This window comes from Olea europaea, chromosome 4, assembly GCF_002742605.1.
Source record: "Olea europaea var. sylvestris chromosome 4, O_europaea_v1, whole genome shotgun sequence".
NCBI lineage: Eukaryota > Viridiplantae > Streptophyta > Magnoliopsida > Lamiales > Oleaceae > Olea > Olea europaea.
This window is the reverse complement of record NC_036240.1, coordinates 10,376,904-10,389,485: the sequence shown is the minus strand read 5'-3', so window position 1 is coordinate 10,389,485 and position 12,582 is coordinate 10,376,904. Positions and strand designations below refer to the sequence as shown.

Here is a 12,582-nt window from a genome sequence, read left to right as displayed (position 1 = left end):
ATATTATTATTATTGTTATTATCATTATTATTAATCTAGAAATGCATCGACAAATTGAATTGGAACCTCATACAAGTTTCCAAATCGGATTAATTACGTCAGTAGTCACTAAAATTTTAAGTAATTACATTAATTGTCACTAAAGAAAATCAATATTAAACTCTACATAGCACAACTAAATGTCAATGCATCACCAATTGACGTTATTTATTACGTCAAACCAACAAGGTTAGGGAGATGAGAATTGGGAATTAAAGAAGTTCAAATGAGAAGGCATAACACGACTTTACGTTTGGTCAGATTTTTTTTGGCTTAAATCGAATAGTACATCCACAAACAACGATTTTTGCCAACATAATAAGTAACACTATTTGACGACACTTTGACACTCACGGTGTCAAGTAGAATTTAATATGAGTTTTTTTACCAAGTGACTATTAGTGTGACAATTAGAAAATTTAGTGACTATAACCATAAGAATATAATTTCAATAATCATTAACATAATTACTCAAAACTTTAATGATTATTCGCATAATTAACCTTTCAAATTTGACTACATCAATTATGAAGTAAGATTTAAATGAGCTTTTATTAAAATTTGTTGAAAAATATTGGCAAATAATAGTGTCACCGTAATGTATATTTGGGCAGAGTAAGGACGTTTGGATGGTTTTGAATGGTCGAGGCAAGACTTCGACTCTTTCTCCTTAAAACGATAATGCCTCGCACTGGTACTGACGGTATTGCAGCACTCGTTTCCCAAGATACAACGACCTCGTCTTGTAATAGTAGTACTCCAAATTACAAGACCCGACGAGCCCGTAAAGTTTAGACCTCTCCACACACATTGGGTGACTAAAATGCACGAAAAATAATTTTCGAGGATTGAATTATAAAAACAGAAATGATGCAGGGATAATGGGATAATTTCGGGAGAGTAGAAAATCAAATTTGATTTTGGAATGAATTAAAATCGGGGTATGGGGCCTATATATAGATGTTGAAAGGTTGTGTCCCAACAGACACAACTGTCGAAAAGTTGTGTCCAAAAGACACAAATAGTTTGGACAGTCAACCGCCACAACCGATTAGACATTCAACCGCCAAATTCTAGAAGCACCACATGTCACACACAGAAAATTCGGGGAAGAAAAAATAATAACATAAATATATTATTATTATTAAATAATAATAAAATAATATAATTCAAATGTTATTTTATCAAAAAATATATATTAGCTTGGCCCAAGCCCAAGACCCACGACCCGTGACCGGCACGCGAGTGTAGGCTTTGGCTTAACCTACTAACATATATGTTATCTTCCCCTCAAAGACTATTGGTACCCCTTGGGGTCCAAACCCAAGTCTCAAACTTGAGCTATATAAGGTGATTTATATTCTTCTAGTTTTCCTATGTGGGATTGATATTTTTCAATTTTCCACATATTTTATTTCAACATCAAGTGAGCATCTTTTGACCTTAATTTCTCATTCACCCTAAATTGATTTTGAGAAAATAAATATACCATATTAATCTACTCATGGAGTAGAACACATTTGGCCAAAGAAATCTTATATCCGATTAACGGAACCCACTAAATTAATTGGTCAAAAGTTGGTCAAACCAACTAATTAAAACCCAATTTTTCCAACAATCCTCCATATGAATGGAAATTAATGCAATAGACTATGCAGACCCTATAGAGAGATCATGTGGAATGTTATCGCATCTGGATATGTACCTTATGGGTTTGAACCTTCCGTAGTAGAATACTATAGAATTTACTTGGCAAATCAGTAAACGCAGTGTCTTGAACTGTTAGCCGTTTTTGTAAACCAAGACAATAGTATCAGCACAATAACCTTCCTAACATTTTCGAGTTCTCACTGTTGTGTTCATTTTGGCCCTGAATAACTCTTGGATTTCATAAGTGTCTTAGAGAATTCAAGTCTTTGAAACATTTTCATGGAAACGGCCACACTTCACACTTGTATAGGTGACTTCTATTAAAAGTCCAAGATATAGGAATCATTAAAAGTATAACTTAACCTAAAACTTTCTGTAGATTGCACTTCCTTATCATAGGAATGGGTAGGAGTTAACTCCAAAGTGCTTATTTGAATCTTCATAACTTTGTTATCCCATTGAACCAAGATTTTGGGATTTTCAGTCAGCAAGGTTGGGTTACTATTACAAAGATTCTTATGTAGTAGGCTTTAAGCCCATTCTCCTTGATAGGCAGTATACTTGATCTCTTGGTAAGCCTTTGGTAAGCGGATCAGCAAAATTTTCTCTAGACTTTACATAATCTATGGAAATAACACCATTTGAGATCAATTGCTTAACTGTATTATGTCTTCGACGAATATGTCGAGATACCATTATACATATTACTTTGTGCTCTACCGATAGCCGACTGACTATCACAATGTATACTAATTGCAGGCACAGGCTTAGGCCAATGTGAAATATCCTCTAGAAAATTTCGAAGCCATTCTGCTTCCTCTCCAGCTTTATTTAAAGCTATGAATTCAGATTCTATTGTGGATCGAGCTATACATGTTTGTTTAGAGGATTTCCAAGATACAGCCGCACCACCAATGGTAAAAACATACCCACCAGTGGATTTTGAGTCTTTTGTATCTGATATCCAATTAGCATCACTGTATCCTTCTAATACAGCTGGATATCTCGTATAATGTAATCCAACATTTGAGGTGTATCATAGATATCTAAGAACCCATACCAGTGTTTTCCAATGGTCATTATTTGGGTCACTTGTATATCTACTAAGTTTGTTTACTGCATATGCAATATCTGGATGAGTGCAGTTTGAAATGTACATTAGACTGCTTATTATCCGAGAATATTCTAATTGAGATATGGGTTTGCCTTTATGTTTGGCCAAATGTAGACTTAAGTCTACTGGTGTTTTAACTGGACTGTCATCATACATATTAAACTTTTTAAGTACAGTCTCAATATAGTGAGATTGAGACATTACAAGTCCCTCAAATGTTTTAAGAATTTTAATTCCTAATATTACATCTGCGATACCTATATCTTTCATGTCAAAATATTTGGTCAATATTTTCTTGGTATTTGTTATCATATCATAACTACTACCCACAATTAGCATGTCATCAACGTATAGACATACAATTACATAAGCATTAGGTGTGATTTTAATATAAACACATTTATCACATTCGTTAATCTTAAAATCATTTGACAACATAGTTTTGTCAAATTTTGCATGTCATTGTTTTAACGCTTGTTTTAGTCCATATAATGACTTGACGAGTTTACACACCTTTTTCTCCTGTCTAGTAGCGATGAACCCTTCGGGTTGTTTCATATAAATTTCTTCTTCTAGCTCACCATTTAAGAAAGCCGTTTTGACGTCCATTTGATGGATTTCCAAATTATGCAATGCTGCGATTGCAATTAATACTCTAATTGATGTTATCCTTGTCATAGGTGAGTATGTATCAAAAAAATCAAGGCCTTCCCTTTGTTTGAATCCTTTAGCTACCAATCTGGCCTTGTATTTATCAATTGATCCATCAATCTTTAATTTTCTTTTGAAAATCCATTTACAACCTAATGGTTTATTATCAGGTAGGAGATCTACCAATTCCCAGGTATGATTCTGCATAATAGAATCAATTTCACTATTGATAACCTCTTTCTAGAATGAAGTTTCTGGACTAGACATTGCTTCATTAAATGTCCTATGTTCATTTTCTAACATATAAGTTAAAAAATCTAGACCAAAAGATGTAGATGTTTTGGTTCTTTTGCTGCGTCTTGGTTTTTCATCATTTTGAGGATTACTAATTGCAGAATCATAAGTTCACTTTTGCGGGCTTATTTCTTTCCTATCTTTACAAGGAAACTTGTCCTAAAAAAATACAGCATTCCTAGATTCAATGATAGTATTTTCATGTATATCCGGAATGTTAGACTTATGTACGAGGAACCGATAAGCACTACTGTTATTAGCATATCCAATGAATATGCAATCGATGGTTTTAGGCCCTATTTTAACTTGTTTAGGCTTTGGTATTTGTACCTTAGCCAAACACCCTCACACTTTTAAGTATTTGTATAAAGGTTTATGACATTTCCATACCTCATAAGGAGTTTCGTTCCTACTTTTGTGTGGTACTTTATTTAGAATGTGGTTAGCTGAGAGAATTGCTTCCCCCTATAAATTTTGTGGTAAACCAGAACTAACCAATATAGCGTTCATCATCTCTTTTAGAGTACAATTTTTGCGTTCCGCAATACCGTTTGATAGAGGTGAATAAGGAGCTGTAGTTTGATGAATAATCCCAGAATCTGAACAAAATTCATCAAACGGTGCTCCATATTCCCCACCTCTATCACTACGAACAATTTTTATTCGTTTGCTTAATTGATTCTCAACCTCATTCTTGTATTGTTTAAAGGCTTCTAAAGCCTCGTCTTTACCCCTTAGCAAAAAGACATAACAATACCTTGTGCAATCATCTATAAAAGTAATAAAATACTTTTTACCTCCTCTAGTTTGCACACACTTTAAATCACAAATATCACTATGAATTAGTTCTAGAGGATTTGAGTTCCTTTTAACTGAATGAAATGGTGTTTTCGCTAATTTAGCCTCTACACATGTTTCGCATGGATGATTTTGATCAAAGGACATAGAAGGCAATAAATCTAAACTTACTAATCTTCGTAAAGTATTAACATTTACATGTCCTAACCTATCATGCCATAAGTTAGAAGACTCAATCAAGTAAGCAGAAGATTTATTTTTATTAATATCAAAATCATAGAGTATAGGCATTATATTCAATTTGAATAGCACATCGGCTAAGTATCCTTTGCCTACAAACATGTCATTTTTGGTGAGTACAAACTTGTCAGATTCAAATACCAGCCTAAACCCATTCTCGCTTAACAGAGCTCCGGATACCAAGTTTTTGTGAATATCAGGAACATGCAGCACATCGATGAGTGTTACGTTTTTCCCTGATGTCATCTTCAGCACTACTTTACCTAGACCAATAACTTTTGATATTGCTGAGTTGCCCATGAAAAGTTGTCGTCCATTGATAGGAGTGTCAAATGAAAATATCTCCTTATCTGCACAAACGTGACGAGTAGTGCCAGTATCAACGAACCATTCTCTCGGATTATCCACCATGTTTGCTTCAAATACAACAGCCGAGAGCATTAGTTCAGACACTCCGTTAGACAGTCTATCTTCTTCAGTCAAGTGCATTTGGTCCTTTTTGTTTTGCTTTTTCTGTCAGCAGTCCTTTGCAATATGACCAGGCTTACCACAGTTATAGTAATCTCCTTTGAATTTCTTGGCCTTGCTCTTTTGCTTGCCATTATTCGGGTGCTTACTTTTCTTACTAGTATTTGGCTCCACCAAATTGACTTTAGCCTTCATTTGCTGCTTTTTAGACTTCTTTTCAACATTTCGATTGTCTTCCTCAATTCTTAATCTAACAATCAAATCTTCAAGTCCCATTTCCTTGCGTTTATATTTCAGGTAGTTCTTGAAATCTTTCCATATTGGTGGTAATTTTTCGATAATTGCAGCTACCTGAAATGTTCACAGAACTTCATGCCTTATGCATGTATATCGTGCAAGATAAGTTGTATCTCTTGGACTTGAGTCATTACTGTTTTAGAATCTACCATTTTGAAGTCCAGGAATTTGCCTACAACGAATTTCTTCAATCCGACATCTTCTTTTTTGTACTTCTTTTCCAATGACTCCCATAGTAATTTAGCCGTTTTGACGGAACAATATACGTTGTATAGTGTATTGTCAAGGCAATTGAGGATGTAATTTCTGAATAAGAAGTCACTATGACTCCAAGCATCAAATGCTGCTCGTTTTTGAGAATCTGTTTCATTCTCCTCAATAGTTGGAGCATCTTCTCTCAAGATTTTGACCAGATTCAGAGTCGTGAGATAGAACAACATTTTCTGTTGCCATCTCTTAAAATCCACTCACGTGAATTTTTTCGATTTCTCCTCGTGAGCATTGTTAGGGGGTACGACAGACGTACTAGGGGTACAACAGATGTACTACTACTTGCCATTATCGTTTTAAGAATGTTGAAAAGTTTTGGCAAATAGTAGTGTCACCGTAATGTGTATTTGGGCAGAGTAACGACATTTGGATGGTTTTGAATGGTCGAGGCAAGAGTTCGACTCTTTCTCCTTAAAACGATAATGTCCCGCACTGGTACTGACGGTATTGCAGCACTCGTTTCCCAAGATACAACGACCTCCTCTTTTAATAATAGTACTCCAAATTACAAGATCCGAATAACCCGTAAAGTTTAGACCTCTCCACACACACTGGATGACTAAAATGCACGAACAATAATTTTCGAGGACTGAATTATAAAAATAGAAATGATGCAGGGACAATGAGATAATTTCGGGAGAGTAGAAAATCAATTCTGATTTTGGAATGAATTAAAACCGGGGCATGGGGGCTTATATATAGATGTTGAAATGTTGTGTCCCAACAGACACAACTGCTGAAAAGTTGTGTCCAAAAGACACAAATAGTTTGGACAGTCAACCGTCACAACCGATTAGACATTCAACTACCAAATTCTAGAAGCACCACGTGTCACACACAGAAAATTCGGGGAAGAAAAAATAATAACATAAAATATATTATTATTATTAAATAATAATAAAATAATATAATTCAAATGTTATTTTACCAAAAAATATATATTAGCTTGGCCCAAGCTCACGACCCATGACCCGTGACCGACGCGCACGTGTGGGCTTTGGCTTAACCTACTAGCATGTAGGTTATCTCCCCCTCAAAAACTATTGGTACCCTTCGAGGTCCAAACCCAAGTCCCAAACTTGAGTTAAGGTGGTTTATATTCTTCTAACTTTCCTATGTGGGATTGGTATTTTTTAATTTCCTACCTATTTTATTTCAACATCAAGTTGGCATCTTTTGGCCTTAATTTCTCATTCACCCTAAATTGATTTTGAGAAAATAAATATATCATATTAATCTACTCATGGAGTAGAACACATTCGGCCAAAGAAATCTTATATCCGATTAACGGGACCCACTAAATTAATTGGTCAAAAGTTGGTCAAACCAACTAATTAAAACCCAATTTTTCCAACAAAATTTGCTATCGTATATTATTGGATTAGTTGACTGGGTAGAGAAAAAGAATGTCACACGAAGAAATTACCTTATATAATTATATTCATAATTATTTGACAGTTCTTGAGAGACTCTGAAGGTAACAGGGAGATGGCAGAGGAACTTAGAGAGGCAAACAATATGATAGGGCAGTGAAAACGAAAATGATGGCAAAAACGGAGGTATTGTGATTATATAATTTAAAAAATAAACTAATTTATAAACTAATCGAGAAAATAAAATTAGTTTTATTATGCCATATATTCTTCTTTTTGATGCTTTAACAAATTCCTTTAATTCTTACTGCATTCCATTTCATATTTTGATTTGCAATTAAAAAGAAAAGTTCATGAAGTTTGCTCAGTTGTTGAGATCTACTTGTCAAGTTGAACAGTTGAAGGACGCTTTTAAAAATGCTTTGTTTTATTCCTACAATGACTAATGGGAATGGGAATGGGAATGGGAATGGAACAATTTTCTATACATTGACGTAAAAGAAACTCAATGATTTATATTGACTTAAGAATACTTAGGTTAATTTTATAAGATCATTTACTAAGTGATTTAAGAGATTGTTTAACTTGTAATTTATCCACTAATGAATTTTTATAACAAGTCACCGGTGCTCAACTGAGCGCTCACACACACACACACACACAAAAGCCCCCCGGGGTATAGCTCAGTGGTGCAAAGGATAGGAGTGAGGTTATCTCACGTCTTGTTGACAGTCGCAGTGTCAGGGTTCGATTCCTAAGACATGAAATTGAATTTCTTGTAGTCGCAGTGTACATGTAACTCTTGTTTCCTGGCCTGCTGGCGCACATCCCGTGATTTACTTCCCTCACAAAACTCTAGGGGCGCAACGATTGGGCCTCTCAAGGTTGGGGTTCAACCTTTATATATATACACATATGGCTTCCAACCATTGGGGGTGTTAGTGCCCATCAACCCAATAGTCAACAAGTTGGTACCACCTCGAATCTTGTTGATGGAGAAATGAAGAGACATTAACACCTCAACCCCACCCTTAACCCATAAAGTGAATAAATAAATAGAAGTAAAGATTAAAGGAAAAATGAAAAGATTAAAGGAAAACAAGTTTAAAAAGGATAGTTTTTCAAGAAAAAGCATAATTGATTTGTTTCTAAAATGTTGCTTGTATTGAATATTTACTTAAACATGCACATCGAAAATTAAACAAGTTTCAAATCACCTATATGTTTAGATAAAGTATGTGATAAGAACCTTTGATGATTTAGCACAACTGGTATTACAAATCTAGTTCAGGCGACATTAAGTTTCATTAAATGAAAAATAGAATTAATTGAATAGCATAATTACTCATTTAATTGAACATATTACATAATGTTACATAGACTTGATCAAAATGAAAAACTCCTCATAATTTTTTTTTTGTATATTCACTATAGGTTGTCTCATTGTCTTATATAATTTCTTCTTTTTATTTTTATTTTTTTATATTATAGGATAATTCATGCATTATTAATCGAATGGTGAAGAAGGATGTACAGATTTAACAGACCAAAGAAAAGCAAGATGTCTAGTGTTAAGGCTTCATAGTTAGCGAAGTAAAGTTTTTAATGGATTGAGCGGAAGACGAAGAATTGAAATGCAAATGTCTCCAGAAATTATAATTTGTGAGGAGTATTTCTAGTAACCAGCCTATGAAAATTTCTATTTATTTTTTCATTTATTTTTGATGTATTGTCTGTGTATGAATTGAAAAAAGGAAATAAAAAAAAAATTTGCTAATGGGTTAAATGAGTTTTTAATAGTTTTAGAAGAAACCCAATGATTCGTCATTCTTTCAATAATAGAGGAAAATAATAATTTTACAAAACTTAAAAGAATCTAAAAGTAATGTGGTATTGAACATTTGACAATGACTAGTACGATAAGAAATATAGATTTGTGTGTAAACACTTTGGCATGCTTGTTTTGCATGTTCGATTAAGTGAATAACGACTCTTAACTATATTTGTCGTGTTAATTATGTAGTGTTAGCAATACATATACTAATGTTTTCAAGAGGTTGGAAATAAAACTTTTTTATTCCCCCAAATACTATGAAATATATATGAACACTTGCTTATGTTCCCCCAAACAAGTAGGGATTAAGAATGACTATTCTAGAAATCATATCTTCTTCTCAAAATTGTATCCTTTTGTTGGTTTGTATATGGTGGAACTTCACTTTTGCAATCCACTAACAAATTGCATCAGCAAAGTATCTGCCTTATTGTTAGGCCTTGAACTATACATTCGACAATAAAACACGTTTATTTTGAATGTTACACTTTAATTTAGACAAAAATGAACTCGTCAAAAGGTGAAGAGATTTTAAAGAAACGAAGGAAAATGTTTGTTGTAAACATAAGACCCACAGATTTCCATTTACTAATGAATTCCAACAGTCTTGAGTTGCCTCTCAATCATTCTTCATAATTCCTAACAATAATACATTAAGAACAACTTTCATCATGCTACATCCTATTTACATGTTCTAAGAAGTCACTTAATGACACGATATACAGCTTCACCCAAAGTTAACCAGATTAAAACTATATCTTATTTTAATATATATAGCGATTCTAATATTCTAATCCTGAGTCAGGATTGATTTTTGCAAATTCGAGGGTCTTTTTGCCTTGAAGCTTGTTGGTGACATAGTGCTTGCTATACTCTCCATGGTTGTATCTTCTATACTTGCAAGGGTTGTTTTCATTGACAAGTTCTTGCATTGGTCCAATTTCTATTTCATAACTCGGAGCATAAAATGTGACAATGGAGAGTCTGTCTTTTTCTTTATGAGTCACCGCTCTATGCTCCACACTCTTGTATCGGCCGTTTGTTAGAACCTATAGAAAAAAAGATTAGTGTAACCAGTCATAACTTGTAAAGAAATGAAAAATTGCATCATCGTCCACAAGTAAAAAGTTGGTCATTAACCTTTCATTGTAACTGTAAAACTAGTCCACAGAAATGGAACCGTTGGAATCTCAATTAAATCACATTGTAGTGCTCAGGTAACCATGATCCACTTCAAGTTTTAGGACACTAAAACCCATAGCTTCATAAATTCGGACATATGAGAGTCGTGTGAAGTTTTAACGAGATTTGGACGTTTTTCATGATTGGAGAATTTATACGACTATTAATAATGACTTACTTGATCCTTTTTAAAGGTTAGAGCTAAATTTAAACCGATGGTACAATTTTCCTGCAAAAATAAAGAAAGTATTTAAAAGATCTAATACCTCAACGGTGTCACCAATATTGATAACTAGAGCGTTAGAAATAGGCTGAACTGGGATCCAAGAATTGTCTTTTAAGATTTGAAGGCCAACTGAATTTCCCTTTCCTTGTTGTAAAACAGTAAGGGCACTTCCATCAGAATGAGGACTTAAGCCCAAAACAAGGTCTGGTCTAGGGCATGCCGGATAGTAGTTCATTCTCACTGCTTGCACAGCCACACCAAACATTTCCTCAAAAACGTCATCGTTAAGGTCGAGACTGATCGATATGTACTTCAGCAAATTCTTGCACAGTTTTCGAATCTCTCTCGAGTATTCCTCCACAGTTCCACTGTAAAATCATATATGTCAATATGTAGAGGTGGGGTCAATAAATCTTAAAATAAAGACAATCATGCTGGGATGCCAGAATTATTTTGATACCCAAACTGACCAACACTCATAGTTACAGTGGGTGGGGTGCCATTTTTTACATTTTTTATTCATATGAGGTCAGCACCGGTCCCATGCAAATGTGAGAGTCAGTCACCTACGTGGGCAAAATTCATCTGGCACACTAGCTTTATTCAAATAAAGAACGTAAGAGTTTGGTAGTGGAATATGTTTTCATAGATTGAGTTTAGGTTTCTGTTCATAAAAGTAATGTTTATGTGATCTCAATTGAACACATTAGGAGAGGCGTATATCAAACCCTTTGGATCTTTCAGTAGAATGAACCGAATGGAGTGATTATACCTAATATATATTGCTGCTCCCAAATTTAAAAAAAAATGATTTAATTTATTACTTTGTTCAACCGTCGCTGCCCCTAAAACAAGTGCACATTAAGGAGGGAAAGTTTTTAGCACAATTACCTGAAATTTGATGGCTTAGTTGGCCATAATTTTGGGTTCCTAAGGTAGTGAGGCTCCAAACCAAGAGCAAACATGTTGCACCAATCCAGCTTCTGGTCTTCTGAGAAAACAAAAGCCTGACCATATCCTTGTACAGTCCCTGGAATCATATGATACTTTTGTTTATCCTCTAAAGGCAACGAGAAAAACTCGAGAGCCACCTTCTCTATACTCTCTAGCAACTCCAAATCAATCCCATGGTTTATGACCTGCCATTAGAGTCATCTTCTTAGTCAGAACCGTCCCAACTATGGACTGACACCACAGGTAAAATGCTATACAGGGTGCTCGGAGCAATCGACGGTAAAAATCAATCAGAAGTAAAGAAAAAGTACGCGATCAATTAAGTCTAATACCTGAAAGAAGCCCCATTCTTGACAAGAAACTGTCAGCTTCGAGATCTCATTCAAGAATTTATCCTTATTGCCTTTAAAGAATTTTGACAAATCAATAACTGGAATATTGTTGGTCAAAGACACAATATCTTTGTCCAATTTAGGCCGTTCAGTTGTGTCGCGGATAAATCTTTCAGGAATATGTGATGATTTACTCTTTCTCAATTCTTGAACATCATCAATGTGGCCTATTTTGATAGCAGAAACTGGGATTGGATCCATTTTTTTTTTAACAGAGAATTAGAAATATAAACAATTTCGAAGGTAATGATAAATGCTGCTTAATTTGTAGCTACTCAACTTGAACAGTGCTAAATGATAAATATATATAGGCAAGAGCCCATGTGTGTTTGAATAGGTGGATGGTCCAAATTGTTGCAATTTAAGAATATCAATAGTGAATGCAATCTAATTAATTCATTTATGATTGTAGTAAATCTAATGCTTATTATCAAATTATTAATATTTCAGCATTAGATTAGTTAAAGTGACTTCACCTTCGCGTCTATATTAATTATTAGAATGTGGCGAAAAACACTTTTTTTTTCTATGTACTTCTCTATATTATACTTGCTACTAGTCTGCTGTGATTAAATGAACTTGAAACTACTTAAACTAGTCTTAACTTTTAAGCTAATTTTGAAGGAACTTGTATCGAGGCGAACTTAGAGTCCATTTAAAGTACCTAGGATATGTTAGATATGCAATAATGGACATGACAACAAATAAAACTTTAACTTCTTTTTATTATTATTTTTTATCATGAGACAACGTATCAAACATACCATTAGGACACGTATTTTCTATGCACGACACGATCT

At 34.2% G+C, this 12,582-nt stretch overlaps 1 protein-coding gene across 1 annotated transcript; it reads right to left on the bottom strand.

Moving 5' to 3' along the window:
* Positions 1-9,606: 9,606 nt before the first annotated feature.
* On the bottom strand, positions 9,607-12,035 carry LOC111394073 (protein SRG1-like). Its single transcript, XM_023019853.1, has 4 exons — positions 11,723-12,035; positions 11,328-11,575; positions 10,477-10,804; positions 9,607-10,077 (listed from the first exon to the last, which is right to left on the bottom strand). The coding sequence occupies exons 1-4, from the start codon at positions 11,981-11,983 to the stop codon at positions 9,811-9,813; spliced, it is 1,104 nt and encodes a 367-aa protein (XP_022875621.1). The 5' UTR covers positions 11,984-12,035; the 3' UTR covers positions 9,607-9,810.
* Between the last annotated feature and the right edge of the window lie 547 nt (positions 12,036-12,582).

Excerpts from the sequence above, each read along its gene's own strand:
- LOC111394073 (XM_023019853.1), bottom strand. The coding sequence starts at position 11,983 with ATGGATCCAATCCCAGTTTCTGCTATCAAAATAGGCCACATTGATGAT. Across the intron at positions 11,576-11,722 it reads AAGAATGGGGCTTCTTTCAG|GTCATAAACCATGGGATTGA; the intron begins GTATTAGACTTA and ends CTCTAATGGCAG. Across the intron at positions 10,805-11,327 it reads ACTAAGCCATCAAATTTCAG|TGGAACTGTGGAGGAATACT; the intron begins GTAATTGTGCTA and ends ATGATTTTACAG.